General features: G+C 35.9%; 1 protein-coding gene across 1 annotated transcript; it reads left to right on the top strand.

Annotated features, from left to right (window-relative positions):
• Nucleotides 1-156: 156 nt before the first annotated feature.
• HAT1 (histone acetyltransferase 1) lies at nt 157-19,019 on the top strand. Its single transcript, XM_010296981.1, has 10 exons — nt 157-259; nt 536-611; nt 2,052-2,172; nt 9,321-9,500; nt 9,730-9,851; nt 10,352-10,456; nt 10,799-10,905; nt 13,582-13,733; nt 15,006-15,122; nt 18,617-19,019. Exons 1-10 carry the CDS (start codon nt 157-159, stop codon nt 18,782-18,784), a joined length of 1,251 nt encoding a protein of 416 aa, XP_010295283.1. The 3' UTR covers nt 18,785-19,019.
• Nucleotides 19,020-19,249: the final 230 nt, after the last annotated feature.

The following is a 19,249-nucleotide window of genomic DNA, read 5'->3' as shown; positions in this document are numbered from 1 at the left end:
AATCACTTGTAATATTGGTACAAGTACTTGTATAGAATAGATGCTGATTCTCCAAAACTTTGACATGAACATAAATGCACATAAACATTTCTTTCCATTCATCACACCATGAAAACCCCCTACAGTGAAGTGCTCTCACTTGCATGTAGAAGAGGAATGGCAGAACGAGAAGGCAATGTTGGTTACATGATCGATCTGGCTTACTATGGGAATATCTGGCTGGGTAGTGTCCTCAGTGTTCAAGATGAAGTTAAAGGCAGTAATATTCAGGAGATGTATACATGTGTGTCAATTTCTCAGTTTTATTCTGCTTAATGATTTGATCTCCTCAGGTCAAATAACATGCATCTAAATTGCACAAGATGTCTTTATTTCATTTGTGTGCCAGCCTAATGTAGATACGTTCATAATTGAAGTTGTCTGTAGTGGAAGAATGCATGAACATCAGGCATGGCATCTGTGGATAAACAAACTGAAGCTGATGAGTTGGTCATGGTCTTTTTTTCCTTTTCTTCCCCCCACCCCTCCTTCTCAGTTCGCTTTCCTGAGGATCTGGAGGATGACAACACAACGTTTAATCCAGAGTATAGCCATCAAGTATTTGGAGATGAGTAAGTTAAAATATCGAGAGTCAAATTAATAGGTCTGGAAGGGGAAAGTTGCTTACAAATTGTTAGAAAACAAGAAATCTTTAACTTTCACAGTAATGTGTACCAAAAAAAAGTATCTAGCAACAGTATATCAATTTATTTTTTACTACTACATGGGATTTTTGGTGAATAAAACACAGAAGTCAAGTATTAACTTAAACTCATGTTGGTGGCTATTCTAGATCATTAAATGTTAACTGTATTGAATTCAGGTATTCATTTTCTCTAATATGTACACTTGTAACCAGTTAGACACACAAACTATAGAAAAGTGTTTTTTTAATTTTAAGAATGCTGACTTTCATTAACATTTTAGGGAAGTTAGTGACTATGTCTGTAGTGCTAAAAGTGTCATTTAATATTTTCAATAGAGTGATATTCAACAATCTGGCCATAGATTAAAAAAAAAAAACACCACCCAGAAAAACAAAACCCTAAGGAAAATCCACATGCATGTATCTGTGTACTTCTTGAAGTAGTTAAGTTTCTTTTTAATTCCTTTAAAAAGCATTCTGTGTACTCAGAGTAGGATGAACTACCTATGTTAATTGTAATAATGTTAGCTACTCGCTATCACACATCTACTGCAGCTGTCATTGACAATTATACTTTTAGTAATGGGAGAACTCTCCAATCTGTCAGTATAACTAATAAGCAGATTCTTGTTCTGGCACTTACGCTTCGAATTTTAAATGACAAATGTGCTGCCATAAAAGAAAAATCGCAATAAAAAAAAATAAACTGTGTGTTAAAATAACAAATAAAGGAACCCGTTTCTTTGTGAACATTACCATTTTCTGCTGTTCACTTTTTCGCCCAGAAAGAAATTCTCTATACTTCACAACAGTATAGTATTTATGTCAGGCAACTCATATTTTCAAAGTGTAAAAAAGACTTATATTCCATACCTTCTTTTTTTTGCGTTTACTTGGTTCTAGTTAGATTGGATAAGTATACAGAAACTGTCCACCAAAACCACACTTATTGCTATGACAGGTTATCTATGTGTTTTACACAGTATAAATTGCATTAGTGTATTCCAAAGTAGTATACTACACTGCAAAATAAGTTTTAATAACTGTTATTGATCAATTAATATAAGTAAGTGTTAATGAGTTTGAGATCTTGAGAAATGTAAATGTAGCATTAGCTGTTCCGGATCTTCTTTCTTGAGCTGTCACAGTAAGTGCACAGACACTGCCTCCACTAGAGGAGCAAAATAACAAATAGTGTAAGGAGTTATCTCTGTCTAGCACATCCAGTTTGATTCCCTTTTCCTGTTAGGAAGCTTAGTATACCTCACTGGGAAAGACAATGTGGATTTCAAAGCTTAAGTGAAAGCTCTGTGGGGTGAATGTTTTGCTATATAGAGTTCCTGATTGCTCTTTTCTCCTTCCTCAGTGAAGTTGCCTTTGGCTACAAGGGACTGAAGATCCTCTTGTACTATATTGCTGGTAACCTCTCAACTCTCTTCCGCATCGAATATACGTCTAAAGTTAATGAAAAGTTTGACTGCGTGGAGGTAAAGACACAACCAGACCCGCACTTAAAATATGATTGAGAAGGCTTAGTTGGGATATGGACAAGGATGCTAGGTTTAGTAAATGCCCACCCAAACATGATTTACATTAAAAGCAAACAAAGCTCCCTTGATTGCTGAGCTGAAAAAAGTTTGGAACTTCATCTATATGTTTTCCCATTGTTCTTGCTTTGACTGCAGTACCATCAAAATTGTGTCAAACATGAGGTGCTAATACCAAGGCCAGTTCCACAAAAAGCCACAACTTAGTAAGCCTGTATTTTCATGTTAACTGTCTCCAGGAGGAGGACTAGCATTGGTGGTTTTTTATATTGAAGACAATTCAGTGAGAAGGAAGAGGAGGTTTCTGTAAATATTGCATGAAGTAGGATACTTGACTGTGTCTCTTTAAATGGCAAATGTGGAGAACAATTAAGGCAGAAACAAGATTAGAAACTTCTAGTTGGGTATTGTGTGCTTTACATCTTACTTAAAGGAATACAATAATACAGTTACCTGCAGGATGTTTTGTTTGGTTTTGGTTTTTTGTTTTGGGGGTTTTTTTACTTTTTCTTTTTTTTTACTTTTTTCTCTTTGCCTACAGGTTTTCCAAGCTTGTAGAAAAGTGGGGTTTTTTTAATCCTTCTAGTGCTCTCAGAATATTTTTGAGACAACCCCGCAAAAACTAAGCTAATCAGTCTTTCAGCCAACGGAAGAAAGGTATATGGAACTTACAAATAGGAGTAAAATATCTTCTTAACAATGTTTTTAACTGTTAAATACTTGTATAAGTACCTGTACAGTTACTTAGAAAAACTCAATTTTTCAGAGTGGTCTCTGATGCATTAAGAAAACTTAATATCATCTGAGTTCTACTTTGTTATAAGAAAGAAAAAATGGAGTTTATTCCTTTGCAAAAGGACTATTGATAGGGTTATTGATGAATCTTTGTAGTACTCTGTAGTGTGAAATGGCTATACATTTGCACTGACTTCAAATTACTCTGCCTAAGAAAAGCTTCTTTTTTTTTTTAGGAATTAAACATCTTTATGACTTCAAACTGTATTTTAAGTTCCTAATTTCAAATTCATTGGAGTTTATTTAAATATTTTCAAGGAAAGGCTATTCTAAATGAAAAAAATACCGGAATGACTTTGTTAAATTAATTTTAAAGATTTGTCCCCTCTTGTTCCGAAGTTGTATTAAAATATACTTAGTTCAACAGGCTAAATGCCTGGATATGTCTGAAATACTTTTGAGGCTAGAGTAACAAGTCTTGGGAGTGAAAGGTCATGCTCTTCAATCTTTAGAAGGTTTTTAGAAATAAGGGAAAAAGGAAAGCCTGTTGGCAAAGTAGTAATCATTAAAATAAACCAGTCCAACCTTTCACCAATATAATTTCAAAATCATGTCACAACAGAAATCCCCACCATAGCACCTTTTTAATCAGTTTATTTTCTATGCAAATAACAAAGCCACTTTACTTTTCTGAAGGTATGAGCAAGGTAAACAAGATCTGTCTTGCCCTGAGCACACTCTGTGACTTCTTTGATTGCTCAGAATCCTTGCTGCTTTCACACCCTGCTTCCTCTACTGAATTATTCCTCCAATTGCTTGAGGATGGGGGTAAAAAAGATCTTTTTGAGCAAGGCTTCTGTATACTTTACAGAGTATTTACAACCTCTGATTGAATTAGAAGAATGTGGTAGCTTACCCTGGGCTTCCCTTGGTATTAACACTGTGCATCCAAATAGGCTGCTCATATGGCTTTAGATAAACCTTAGTAGGAAAAAAGGTACTGTGCAGGGGTTTGGACTAGATGACCTTTAAAGGTCCTTTCCAACTATTCTATGATTCAATGGTTATCAGTCTTTTTCTGTATTTGTATTTGCCATTAGTTTCACCACTGTAAGGTATGAATGCATTTGCAGAGATTAAAACATAAGCTGTAATTACAGCATGGTGTTACTTTAAATGTAGATTAACATTTACTTTTCTAAGTTAACTGTTTGGATGCTGATCTCTGCTCCTTCATGATAACCATGTTAAGATGCGGACTATGTGCCATACGTGACAGGTAATCTTTGTGCTGCGAATAGATGGTGTTTAGGAAAGGACAGCAGTCTCTGCCTTTAACATAACTGGTTACAAGTGAGAAGTTAGTTTTAATGGTCTGCAAAGTTACTCACAGCTTAAGATTTTGTATCCAAATACCCACCCAAGCCCGTTCAACAGCAAGTGGTTTTATTATGTGATACTAAGTGTCACGAATTAATAATTTAGGCCACTACAAAGAATTACCGCTGAAGATATCAGAAAGCAAATTATTTTAATATAAATTTGTAAAAAAGGTGACTTAACGGAATTCGATGGCAAGGTCCACTCTATTACTTATTCAACATGGAAAAGATATACAGAGGGAAACCAAATTACAATTAAATTGGAATTATTTACTTGTGTATTGAATTGAGTTAATGTGTATATTGAGGAGAGAAGGTAGGGGAGACCCTCCTGTTGAGTCATGAGGTTCAGAATGGACTGAAAAATCCACCCCTAGTCCCAATGAGGTCAATGGTTTATGACTAAGGAAAGGAGTGCCGTCCTGTTGAGTCACAAGGTATGGGGTGGATCCCTTGCTTTCTAAACTCCTTGTCTGAGAGGGGTCTAGGTGCAGATGAATTCACTCCTAGTCCCAGACTTGGTCAACAGTTTATGACTAAAGGGACAGGGTATCAGAGATTCTGGTGTAGTGATATATGTTGTGCTTGGTGTGACTTTAGGATGGTAGTAATCTAATACAAAATAACAGCAATTAAATTCAGTAATGATATTGAGATAAATCACAGTATCAAATGATATAAAACTTAGCAGCATAATCAACTTAAACTTACTAAGATTCCTTAATCACACACACATATAGGTGTAGGGACAGAGACACATGAAGAGATGTAGAGAAAAGAGATAGATATGTACAAAGGTACCTATTAAATATCCCCCTTGAATTTGGTCAAATACTCACATCGAATGTGTTGCATTGCTCAATGGGTGCACAGTCGAGCCTCTGAGTTGATTGTGAACTTGAGGGTTCACAGTCTCTGAGAGGCATCCCACTCAGAGGGATGTGCTGGTCTCACTTGGGACCACTATTTATAGGACTGGGAGATGATTGACTTTAGGTGTCAGTGAGTTTCCACAATCCAGGCAGGTGATTTCTCAAGTTTTAATGGTACCACTGCCAGGATTGTCTGGAGATGATTGATTAGTTCTCTTCTTGTTCTGTACCTTGTTTAGGTGATCGGGTCCCTGACACACTCAGTGCCTTTCTCCTCCTTGGCTACACAAGAGTGCTTGGTACAGTTGAGGGGCTCTCAACCGCCAAACCCTTTGTTTGGAGGCCAAGGTTTGTCAGGCAACTTAGAGCGGCCCAGGTACAAGGTGAAGGGGGGGATGGAGAATGCACCACCAGATTAAATTTGGTTCCACTATTGCTGAATCAGCTGCTCCCATCTCTGCTAGGCACTGACAGAAGTATTCCTCCGAATACTACTATTTTTTTTCCTCCAAGATCTTTCCAAAATGAGGAAAAAGATAAGATCCTGAAATGTCAAGAGCCAGTCATTTATGCATCTTAATATCGTCTCCCTAAAGATGGACCTAAACCATGTTAGTGTGGAAGGCTCAGCAAAGTATGATCATGTTTTGAACAGAAGTTGGCATTCACTTAGTGAAAATGGACAGAATTTATCCCTTGGGTGGAGCTGATTCTTTCAAATATCTGAAGAGAGGCAGCATTCTTCTAGTGTAAATATTAATAACATTGACCTCTGAAATGCTTTCTGCTTTGAGATTTGCAGCTGTTCAAGTATCCTCCTTTTCATATGGATTTTATGATGGGGTGAGGGAAAGTATTTCACTAACCTCTGAAACAGTCTTTACTATAAATCTATTTATCTTTGCAGCTGGTCTAATACCTTTGCTTTACACAAGTTAATGAAAAAGTGTAATTTTAATATTGGGCATCCTTGTTTTAAGTAATACTACTGATCATTCCATTGCTGCCCACTGGAATTAATACATATAATTGTTAGAGAAATTCAGCTTTCAAATATGTTTCTGTAATTATTTTAAATGAAGCCACTTTGAAACAGTATCTGCGTGGTATACAAGTGTCATAACTGCCTGTTAGTACAAGAATAAACTCTATATTAAAATTATCCAGAGTCAAATGCAATGTGCAAAGAGACACTGTCCACTTTAGTTCTACTACAAATCAAGTTTAGTTACAAGCCTATACCAAATTCCCTGTCATCACCTCGCATGATTCTGATTATATACGTAATACACTACAGGCAACCCTTCCATGAACCATAAGCTCAACAATTCTTGACTGGCTTCATTCACGTTTTTGAACGCTTCATTGTAAGTGGCTTTGCCTATGTTTAACACTGCTGTAGTAGTTAAAACTAGTTTAATGACTAGTAGTTAGAAGTAGTTTAACTACTAGTAGTTAAAATTGGATTGTTTTTCTGAACAGAAATTTTGTGTCATCATGTACATCCATGCTATTTGGTAAGATATGTGTGCCTTGCTCTGATAAAAGAAATGAACCTCTTGCTGATACTGAAGAAATACACAAGGGAAAGGCAGTAAAGAGCTTTCTGGTAACTCCTTGGATTATGAGCACCTCAGAAGTATCTGGAAAGTGCCTACTGTGTAATGTATATTTCACTTAAAAAGTACAAGTATTAATGAAACAAATTATTTGTATGCTGTTGATAGTTCTAGATTCCAGTATTCCAGGACTTACTAACTGAAAATGGGATCACTTAAACTTATGCCACCACACAAACTGAGGATTCTGGGATTTCTTCTGTCAGAAAGGGAGATCTTGTTAACTCTAAAAGTAGCTAAAGAATATAGCTGCTTTTCTTAAATTATGTCAGGCCCCATTTCAAGGGGAGAGAACTTCTAGGAGGCAGTAGGTGAAACTATGTTGTGGTCATGTAGAACTAAGAAGGATTATCTACTGCTTTATCTGATAAGACTCTGTTCTCATGATTTAATTCCTTCTATTTTATGGAAAACAAGATTTTTCTGTGGTGGTACCAGTAATGGATGCATTATCATACATGCTTTCAGCAGGTGAAAGTTTGTCTTCCTTAAAACATGAGGAGAGCAAATTACTTTAAATTATCTGTATAATACTTCATACTGCATATTTGCCCTTTTTCGATATCTTCCACATAGTCTTGAGTTATTGAACTGATGCTTGGGAGTCTTGTTTTAATTCTAGATTATTTTTTACATGCCTTTTTCAGATACATAAACTGAAAGTCACTACAGATGCTTAGTTGCGATTTCCTACAGCTTTGTCAGCAGCACAGACTTAAGATTTATATAAACAATGCAATTGCACAGTTAAAAAAGGGGGCATTTTTAAAATGTGTTCCATACAAATCTTTTCTTTATGTAATTCATTGATTCTGAAAAAAAATGGTCAATTTTTTGTAATGCAGTTAAATCAGTAAGTGTAAAGAAAATACGTTTAACTAATACTGCTTTAAGTAGAATAGCAAAGGTTCCAATAAATGTATTTCCTTTGTTTTGAGAATGAAATGCATGTAAAGATTATACATGTTTTAACTGGGTTCTTACACCAAGAATTGTAGAGCTGTGTTTTAACTGCTTAATAGCACTCTCTACAAATATAAATAAAAATGTTGGTAGTACCAAGCCATTAAGAATAAAACTTGTTTGTGCTGAACTACATCCATCTTTATCTACACTAAAAATGTAACTGAATGATAAAGTGCTATTCATTTGCAGGTGCATTGCTTCTACTTAAGGGACTATGGTTGAAAGAACAGGAATTAGTAGCATGTTGTATTAGCCTTTTGTAGTGTATTTTGTTCTAAGCATCTTAATTTCCCTGTTTTGAATGCTAAGTAGCAAGGGTCTTCGTTTTGAACTAATACCCATCATGCATGTAAACGGTGTGAAAGAGCTGCTTAGTAAGTTAACACAAAGTGTTCTTGTGTCAGTCCTTGTGGAAATAGATACAATACAAACATTACAGCTGAACTCACGGCAAACTCCATTAAGTAAAAACCTGGATTCATTGTCCAGAGGAAAGTTTGAACTGAATGTAAGCTCATTTTGTTGAATGTAATGTCAGGCTTTTAGGGGTTGTATTGAGGAGTATGGTTTTGTTAAGTTGAGACCAATTCATTAAGTTTTATTGCCTGGTGAGAAGCAGTAATACGTTATTGTGAAACTTCATCAAATATTCATGGTTAAAAAGAAGTAGTAAATGTATTCAATCAAGTGGTCTTTTTCGGAGCTGAAAAGGATTATGAAGTCTGCTCAGCTGAGAGTCTCTAACTTTCACTTTGTTATCTGAAAAGAGTAATTTTAATCTCTGAATTTAATTTTGGTGTCAATATTTCTTCTTCACCAGTATGTTACACTACAGGTCAGATTTGCTGACAGTATCCTTAAATTATATTTTTATTATTTTATGTCAAACTTTGTTTTCAAAACATTCTTTGATTTGAATGTGGGAGGTTGTCTTCTGAGTTTGTGTTTTGCAGCTAATCCTATAGGCAGGCATTTCAAGCAGGGAGATGTAAGAATGCAAGAGTGTCACTTTCGTGTTAGGGAGCTACCATTTTTGGTCTCTATCCCTTTTCCTCCACTTAGTTCTGCACCACCTAATACCTCTTGTAAGGTGCCTGTTTGGGAAGCCAGGTTCTGCAAGACTGCATAGCGTAGTCTTGGAGTATTGCTGGCTGAAAGTCTTAGCTTCTGAATATGCTGCGCTTTCAGAATAGCTAGCAACACTCTTAAGTTTTACTTGAACAAATGTAATAATCTTTAAACATAAAAATGTTCACGAGCTTAAGCTGTAACCACGAGTTTTTGGATACTTACAGTGGCTGGATGGTGACCTTTCTGGATCTTGTCAGTGCAGCTCCTTTGGTTGCTGGAAGGTCACTACTGAACAACAGGAACACTTTCTTCGTCCTTTTTTTTTTAATTGCCATTAGGCCATAGCAGCTCTTTTATATTCATTTCTTATAGCTCAACAGTGACATCAATGCTGTCTTTTTTTTTAATCTTCCACTGATCCTGCCTCCTTTTATGATCTCCAGGCAGATGATGTTGAAAGTAAAATTAGAGAAATCATTCCACCTGGTTTTTGCACAAACACAGATGACTTTGTGTCTCTGCTGGAAAAGGAGGTCAACTTCAAGCCCTTTGGAATGCTGCTACACACGTATTCTGTCCATAATGAGGAAGCTGGTGAAGATATAACGTATCAGATATATAAGGTATGAAAACTAAGTGAAACTTCTGCTTTTGAGCAAACAAAGTTTATTTTGCAGTGATGCACTTTCAGTAACGTTTCAACTATAATATATAAATACTATCATTTTACCTGTTTATTAATAATTATAAACATGCTTTTTTGTATTGGGGAATTTAATTAGGTTTTGCATATTTTTTGCCCTTGTACATCTGTGATAGGTTTCACCTGACTTCTCCTGGCTTTTTCCCTAGGCCGACATGACATGTCCAGGCTTTCGAGAATATCATGAAAGGCTTCAGACGTTCTTGATGTGGTTTATTGAAACTGCTAGCTTTATTGATGTAGATGATGAAAGATGGAACTACTTTCTAGTGTAAGTACAGTTCTAAAGCAACAGTGGACCTTATTACCTCCACAAAGCCTGCGTTTTAATTGTGGCTGGCCAATTATTGGAGCAGTATAATGATATTTTTCCCAGGAAAGAAAAACCATTGTTTATCAGGCTTGAGTTTTCCTCCATTATGCTTTGGGAAACCTTGAGAATAGAGCTGAATTAAATGCTGTTGTCCGTTAGAGCCCTGAATGTAGGCTTAAACAGTAAAATGAGCTTTGCCTGTGTTTTCTTTTACTTGCCACCTATTCATCTTTATAATAGGCAAGTGCACTGAAGTGCTGTAAAGAGGCCTGATTTATCCAAGTTGCTGCACACCAATTAAGTGAATTGTACATTCAGAACATAGCAGGTGTACCCATTGGGCCCTCACAGAGTAGCTTGCTGACACTGAAAATTCAGTTGGAGAATGGAAAAGAAAATGGACACTGCATGGGAGCGCGACTGTAATTGACCTGCTTGGCTTTCTGTTTTATCTGCAGATTTGAGAAGTATAATAAGGATGGAGCTACGCTCTTTGCGACCGTAGGCTACATGACAGTCTATAATTACTATGTGTACCCAGACAAAACCCGGCCACGTGTAAGGTAATTGGCGGCGTAACTCGTGCCTTGCCTTTTATTTCAGAAGAGGGAACTGCTGAAGTTCCCAATACTTGTTTATAATGGTGTTGATTTGTTTAAAAAAATCCCCATTATTAGCTGACTATGCACTGATTTATTTCATTGTTCCCTTCTTGAAGCAGAGGGAATCTCAAACAAGTTTTGAATATTTAGCGATTTTAAGACTCCGTTAAAAATTATGTTTTAACGTGAAGATTGCTATACATACTTTAATCTAAAATTAAATACCATTTCATTTTAAGCCTTAACGTTACAATATTTGCAAATGCATGCATTTGAACTGAAAATACATTCCTTTGTCTGTAGCCAGATGCTGATCTTGCCACCATTCCAAGGAGAAGGCCATGGTGCTCAGCTTCTTGAAACAGTTCATAGATACTATATGTCTTCTCCTACAGTACTTGATATAACAGGTTTGTGTTAAACTATTAACTCAGGTCACCTGTTTAATAAGCAAGTTGTAGCATTCACAGGTTGTTAGCCTGCAAACTAAATTTTGTGTTCGTTTGTCAGAATTAAATGGCCTTTTGAAGATTTAGCTTCAGCTCAGTTCAGGATTAATAGTACCATGGTTTATAGAAGAACTGTATATAATGTAGCTCCTTAAATCCTTTACTTAGAGAACAGCACACCAGGAAAATTCAATCCCTAGCATGAATGGATTACCAGCTAATTAGCCATTTTATTGTGAGATACACAGCTGAGTTTGCCAAGAGATCAAGCTTTGTCAAATTCCTTGTTCAACTTGCTCCTATTAGCCAAAACTCAAAATTTAGGGGCAGGGGAGGCGGATGGCGACCGACAAGATGGGGGTGGGACCAAACTAAAATAGCATATTAATATTAGTGTGCAAGCCAGAATTTTACAGACAGTAAAAATCTGTAGATTTTTTTGTGCTCCAGGAGCATGTATTGCTGGCTAAAGGCACCCATGGTATTAGAGGTGTGTGCACAAATACCTAAAAGTAAAAAATTGAGGAAATGGTGGAGGGAGGAAAAGGGTATATGTGCATAAAAATATAACATAAAAAATGGCTACAAACATGACATCTGTCCTGTGGTTTCAAGTTAATATAGGAAGAAATGCAGTTCAAACACATGATCTGACCATTCAGTTCTAGGTGCTATCTCAGACTTAATCTTAGTTTGGAGTAACTCCTCCATTCTAATTACAATACAGTAGAACACTTGCTTTCATAATGCATTGCTGCAGGATAATCCTAATATAAAGTAATCCACCTCATGATTTTAATCCAGTTCATAGGAACCTAAGGCAGTGTGACTTTGTTTATGCAACAGGAAATCATGTGCATCATACATTTACTTTTTTCTTTTTCCTTTTAATAGTATAAAGTTTTACATAGCTTTCATAGCTGAGGATAAACAAAGTCTTAACATGGTACTGCATAAATCATGTGACATGTTCATGGCTCAGTGCCTTAAATGCAGAGTTGTAGCAAACAGTAAATGTGCACTAAAATGGATTTTAATTTCTTTATGGAATAAAGCAGGAGCAAGCTTGCAATATTCTACATGGCCCTCAAGTTATGGAAATTAAGGCTTTTAACAAATTATTTATTGTCTTTTTCTGAGGGGAAAATCAGTCTGGACCATCTTGATATGGCCAGGATATTTAGTTATATAGTATCTAAAATTGTGAAGTAAAGCCTTAACTTTCCTGAAAAGGGGAAATTAAGATCTAATTAACTACTTTGAAAGAGATAATACTTATAAAAAAAAAAGAGTTTCACATTTGCAGCAAATATTTTGTTCTGCTTATAACTTGTCATCCTAACTGACAAAGTGAAATGTATGCTCATAGTGCTTACTGTACTGAAACTGCCTCATCTTTCTTTTAACTAATCCAAGTGAAAATGAATGGAATCGATTAATTTTAGTACAGCTTCTTCAATCTCTTTTGCAGAATAAGTGCTGTAAACTTGCCATAAAAGATTAGGCAAATCTCATGCAGAAAATATTTTAACTGATCTAATCATCATAAGCATTCTCCAACCCAAAAAATAAATTGGCAGTTGTGCAGTGGTGCATATACGCAAAAAAAACTTCTATCCCAGTCCTTGGTAACTTACTGGCTTTTGATCATCTTTACACTGCAAATTTCAACTATTTACGGTAGTAAAATAGTCCTCCAAAAACAGTTTGAGGACTACTACTGCAGTAGTAGTCCTCCAAAAACTAAAGGAAAACACAGCTGGGATATAAGCTGTTTAGCAATAAATTCCACAATGCTAGTTCATATAAAATGAGTGTTGTGGGGAACATGACCCTGCTACTTATTTGTAGTAAGCCTGTCTAAACAATTAAGTAAAGAAGAAAAAAATATATTCACAACACGGTAAGCATTTTTCTTCTGTATAGTTCATAAGCGAGAACAAAGTCGCATATGGGACCACACTGATTTTCGGTGAAGCTAGTTCTGAGCTTTGGTGGTTTTTCAAAAGCAACAGTTTTGATAGTTATGCTGCCACTTTAAGCAAAATGGAAGTGCCTTGAAATTGTGATCAGCTTTTGCTTAGGTCCTTCCAGCCTCTTAATTTTGGATAAACTTGCCCTTTAGGTCCTTGTACCTTTCCCTATCCTCCTTGCCAACAAAGACTATAACTCACGGTCAATACATGTCTTCGGCTTGCTTAGTAGTATACAGCAGGATAGTTTCACCAGTCTTTTTCCACATAATTAGTTTGTATTCTAGTAGTTCTACCACTCTGTTAAATACAGAATAGATGGGACATACAAGAAAAAGGGTTTATACATAGAGTAATGGTCTTTTCCCAAGGAGGTAAATTGGATTAAACATGTATACTGTCAGTCTCTTAGAAATGCATATGTATAATACTGTACAGTTCTGCATACACAAAATATTAGAAGTTCTTCTTTCTGAAGTCTCTTTAAGTCTATTGTCAAACTTCTAAAACTTTGATAGCAGTACTCGTGATTAAGTGGAGTTGTTTATATACTGATGAATCCTGTATTTGCTTTTGTTTTCCATAGTTCTTTGTAGTTACGTACCAGAGATGAGGAAACAAATAATGCTGCTATTAACTACGTGCTTTTTTTTATTCTTTCTAGCTGAAGATCCATCTGAAAACTATGTGAAGCTGAGAGACTTTGTTCTTGTAAAGCTCTGTCAAGATTTGCTTTGCTTTTCCCCGGGAAAGCTAATGCAAGGTTTCAGTCAAGAAATGGTGATAGAAGCTCAACAGAAACTGAAAATAAATAAGGTATTAAATCAGAACAGTTGTAGTTGGACATATTTTTGCCAGCTAGTAGAATAACAATTTAAACATAGAGGTGGAAACTTGGAATTTACACACTGCCTTATTTCAACAGATTTTTAGGATGTATCTGGAAGGGAGACACCTAGCTTACATAAACGGGTTTTTCTACCTACTAATTCTGTTGATGTAGTAGAATTTGACATGGTTTCTATTTCTTTCAAGTATATTTATACAAATAACAAGTGTTTTGGGAATGCAGAACACTAAAGTAGCAAACAACTAAGTAGCTACTAAGGCAGCTCTGAACTCTTGGAGAACTAAACAGTTAAACTGAACAACTAAATTTGCTGATAATCTCAGTAAATGATTAAACTCATTAGTGAGTATGGTAGTGAAAGGCAGAGTTGCTGAATTAAAAAATGTATTTGAAGTGGCTTAATGAAAACTTTGTGGCTTGGGGTTGTAAAGCCATATTCACATGTGTTTATGAAAATGATATAGCTTGTGTAAGGAAACTACATCTGCAGCCTTCTATGTCTGATATCTTAAACCTGAAAGGATAAATAAGTTCTTTTTTTAACAGTATCTGAACATGTGCTAGTGTAGCAAACAAATCATCTTATTTTTCTTCTGTTGCTCAGCAAAAGAGTACTTGGTCTTAAATTCTGTTTTCATACAGATGCAACAGTTAATATAGTAGCAACATGATTTTTCTTCCCAGATGTGATACTAGCTGATCCTGCTTCCCAAAGCATGTCAGTTTTTCTGTTTATGAATTCTTTCATTTCTTTACCTAGAAAAAAAAAACTTTACATATTGGTGTTTCATTCTCATATTTAGAACTTCCAGGTGGCCTGGTGAAGGGCAGTAGGTATATGGAGATTATTCAAATTAGCAAAGTAGATACTGTTTAGTAAATTATTGCTTAGTGACACCCTAGGGCCAGTCCTTCAGTTCTTTTGAAGTATTTTTGGGCTCTGGCTTCTGGATTTTCTTCTGCTCCTTTACAGCAGGTCCTTGGAGCACCTTTACAGCTGGTGCAACACTGAGAGATCAGACACTGGCTGCATGGAGGAAAATGTTTCCGAAGTAAAAAGAATGTTTATTCATTTAACCCACCAGATAGGAGGATAGGTTTGACAGTTTGACATGCCTCTCACTGTCTTCTGATAAACTGAGGAACTACTCTAGTATTCCAGTATTTCTCTACTTTTGAGTTCTATTGAGCGACCTCTTTATTCAGACATGGTTTTTATCCTTCTTTCTGTTCATTAGCAACACACAAGACGAGTCTATGAAATTCTCCGATTGCGTGCAACAGATATGGGTGATGCAGAACAGTCCAGAAGCTATCGATTGGATGTTAAAAGAAGACTGATTGGCCCTTATAAGGTGTATATGACTTAAGTATCATTTACTACTTATTTCAAGGCTAATTATACTTGATTTTACTTTCATTTCCATAAATGTAGTTGATGCCAATTATGTTGCCAATCAACTATTAGTTATGCAGTGTTCAACTGACACATACACAGATGCAGAGAACATTCATACATAGCAGTGCTGAAGATTCTGTGGTTGGCTCCTGACTGTTTCCCGCCCAATTCCAACAGGAAGTTACTACTGAGCTTATGTTTTCTAGCTACAGGTGGCATTAGGCCCAGGTAGGCCTACAGGGAAAAGATATCAATTTCTTGAAAAGGTTAAAAATACCTTCAAATGTTTGGCTTGTCTATTATTATTATTCTATTAAGAGAAGAAAATGCTGTAAAAAGTTTACACTGCAGACTAGGCATAGTTTAGATTCCTGTTTTACTTGTTAGCTAGGTCTTTACAAAACAGCTTGCTAGAAATAATCTAGCCATGTCAATATAGAACTCCATGCAGATGGAATATAAAATAATTTCAGCAGTAACGTCTAAGCAAGTACTAAACTTAGTGCAAAGTCATTTTCTTAGTTCCTATTAAGAATGCTTCTCAGGATCTTCTTCAGTACAATTGGTCTATGTTGCATAAACTGACCTTTTGAGATACAGATTTAAAAAAAAAATCCTAGTTGCTAATGGCATCAGTCAAAAGACTACAAATAAATCTAGGTTTTGTTGCTGTAACTAGCATGTTAGCTACTCTTCAATTAAGTACTTGCTAAGCAAACCAAAACCCTGTTGGAAAAGTTTCACAAAGTATGAGAAGTACCTTGATTAGCTTGCAAGCCTTCCTAAAGCAGCACTTACCCTGTTGTACCAAAATAGCATAACTTTGATTGTACTCATGTTGGACTGGGGGGGGGGGGGGCTGGGTCTGTTAGCAGAAATGAGAACCCAGCACTGTATTAAATACATGCCTGATGTGGAGATAATACCATGTCATACTGAGTGGCAGGACCTTAATCAAAACACTTTCTATACTCTTTCATGAGTATCTTGTCTCATTTGCTAGATTTCACTCAGTGTCCACTACAAATAAGGCCATGATTTTTCAGCTAACAGGGCTGTTACATTCACTCAGCCCTGAGGCCCTGTGGGGGAAATCCAAAATTCTGTATGCAGCTTCAATTCTAATGCTTCTAGCAATTGTTTCTACTTTAGTCTTTGCATACAATAAATGGATTAATAATGAATGGATTTTGTATTGTCAGATATGCAATATTGCTACTTCAGAATATTGCATTTTTAATTTTTCAGTTATTTCAGTGAGGATTCAAAAGAATCCTTAAAGCAGCCAACACCCTTTCCTTCATTTTAAGTTTCATGTTTTGAAATACAAACATCTTGTTTAAGGTAGTTCTACCTAGTAAACAGCTTACTCATGCACTTGTTTTAAATGTTTCCAATAAACTTTAAGCATGGTGCTGAGAACTTTTCAGAACTCCAATTAAACTAACTTTTAATATATATAGTAATGTGGGGGGCAAATTTTAATAAAGAATTAGGACTATTACTGCATACTCTAATGCTAGTATTATTTTTTTATATAAAGTACATGATAGCTAAATTTGAACACTGCTGTACAGATGTAGAATAACTCTAAATTGCCACTACCTTAATTTAGTAAAAGTGGTATTGTACCTTACAGCTATTTCCTGGCTAACAGTAGCAGAAATAAAACTGTATGCAGAAACCCCAATGAAAAAAACTAACATGTCTATTCCCCTTGAAGACTTCACATTAGCAAGGAGGCTGTTGCTAAAAATACTGAGCTTTTATGTATATGACACCACTAGGTTGGTGGGCATCACTCTAAGGTAGTTCAGAGAGTGAGCAGCTTGTGAAATTTCAGTTTCACCGCGGCTTCTCAGTTTCTGAAGAACTCTGCTTTTTATGCTCATTAGTGGGCTGTGCTGCTAGATGTGTCTCCTTGATCACGTCTTTCTTCTTCATGTCATCCCTTTTGGAAGTGAACACCACTGCTGTGCTGCTTTTATTCATCATAATACTTTGGGTTTACTACTTGAACAAAATATACTTTTCTGCCCAGACTAATAATTTGCTTCCAAAGAATCCTCTTGAAACTGCCTGGGTAAAATGTCACTGATTGCATGTTTCAGAATGTTGTGTACCTGGATATGCTGGTAGTATTTTTGAAAAGTGGATATTGAAACAACTGGTTGCCCGAAACATGTAGAGCAGGTTTGCTCTTTACCTGGAATCTGGAACTTGGAGATGACCTAACACTACAATATCAGATACGATGGGCATTTAAAAGCTGACACCTTTTTTTTCCCAGCTAATATTTATAATGTTAACAGATATTCCTGTTAATTAAGTAGACTGAATTAATTCTAGAATAAGGAGGTTTTCGTTTTTCTGCTGACAGAAGCTTGGTCAGAAGATACTCCTCTAATTTTCATTTGGGCAACCCATCACATGTTCTGAGTATCTTTTTCTGATCTTACTCATTTACATCTATTGTGGTCTCCACTCCTTCCTCCTGACCCTCAGCATCAATCATAGAAAGAAAACATTCTCCTTTGAGGGATAAGTGTAAAGTTAAATAGAGTACAGAAGGGCTTTGATTTTGAGAATGATGGTAGAAATAGAATTGTTTAGGAAAATTTTCTTGTTTTAACAAATTCTTTGATTCCATAGGCCTTGCAAAGACTTATTGATAAGATGCCAGGCATATATAATGCATATATTTATTGTTTTAATGAAATGTTGAATGACATTCTGCTTTTACAAAGCAAGGGAAGACTGAAGAATGTGAAGTAACTAAGGAACTGAGCAGTTCAGAAATAGGTATCAGCTGTATAAAAAAATATATCTGGGGAAAGGAAAAACACCTCCAAATGTTTCTGTATTTAAGAAAAAGGTAAAAATATCACATACGTGACACAGCAAGGGGAACTCCTCATCCTGCTGTACAAATATGTTTATGCTTGTAAGTAATCTTATTGCATTTCAGTGCTGTTACTGCTAATCCCTGGTAACTTTTTAATAATTTGTAACAATTCCTGAAATGTTTTCTGTGTACAGGAGGCTTAAAATTAATTTTTCATAGTCAATTATGGGAAAATTAGTTGGCTGAACAGCCACATAATGGGACAACAGTGTGATTAATGTCAGCATACAACTAAATATCCTGGTCTATTTTCTACAGTCTAGTTTTTCATGCCATACATATTCAGTAGTAGAATTGGACCATTAGACCTAATCTGTTTGGTTAAGGAAAAACTTCGAAAGCATTTTTCAGTTCACTGGTTCATTGGTAATACAGAAACTACGAGGCTTTAACACAAACGATGTCCCAATCAAACACTGTTACTGTTTTTCTTGGGATTAGAGACATCTTACAGAACCAGCTACTGAAATCGAATAGATGAATGAAATACCGTATTATCGATGATTATTGGTTGTGTTCAAACTACTATTTGTTTGATTGCTTAGAAAAAGCAGAGAGAACTTGCCAAGATGAGAAGGTGTCTAAGACCAGAGGAGCTGACGAATCAGTTGAACCAAATAGACCTAAACATGCAACATGAACAGTTAGAAGAGAGCTTCCAACAACTTGTTTCAGATTACCGAAGAGTCCTAGAACGACTTGCACAAGCATGAGGATCCTGCTTGTACAGGAAACTTGAAAATTTCTATTTTACAGTGTTGTAAAGCACATCCTTAATTGCCACTTAACTGCAAAAAATCTCATGTGACGTTTTAATCACATTAAAGGTGACTTGTGTTTCTGTGCATTTTGAATATTTTCTATTTTTGTGTTGTAGATTTTTAAATGTTGTACTTCAGGTTTGGGGGCACTTATTGCTGAAATAAACAATGTAGATTATCAGATACAGATCACTTCAATTGTATGAATTTTCTTTTACCCTTCTGTTTTGCCTCAAGACTTAATAGATGTCTGAATAACCAAGTTAATACATCAATCTAAGCAATATAAATATTGCATCTGTTAAATTTCTCCTAACGTGATCCTCCTCAGGCTGTTCTACTTGGATCCTATTGTACTGTGTAGGGCCTGTGCACTCTTTAGTTTAATGTCCTATGAGCAGGTTACAAGACTGATTC

This window comes from Phaethon lepturus, unplaced genomic scaffold (assembly GCF_000687285.1).
Source record: "Phaethon lepturus isolate BGI_N335 unplaced genomic scaffold, ASM68728v1 scaffold43091, whole genome shotgun sequence".
NCBI lineage: Eukaryota > Metazoa > Chordata > Aves > Phaethontiformes > Phaethontidae > Phaethon > Phaethon lepturus.
This window is presented reverse-complemented; position numbering and strand designations above follow the sequence as displayed.

What these genes read in the sequence shown, in the direction of transcription:
- HAT1 (XM_010296981.1), top strand. Translation starts at nt 157, where the DNA reads ATGGCAGAACGAGAAGGCAATGTTGGTTACATGATCGATCTGGCTTAC. An exon ending in AGATGGAACTACTTTCTAGT is followed by an intron (nt 9,852 to 10,351) that starts GTAAGTACAGTT and finishes TTTTATCTGCAG; the next exon opens with ATTTGAGAAGTATAATAAGG. An exon ending in AGAAACTGAAAATAAATAAG is followed by an intron (nt 13,734 to 15,005) that starts GTATTAAATCAG and finishes TCTGTTCATTAG; the next exon opens with CAACACACAAGACGAGTCTA.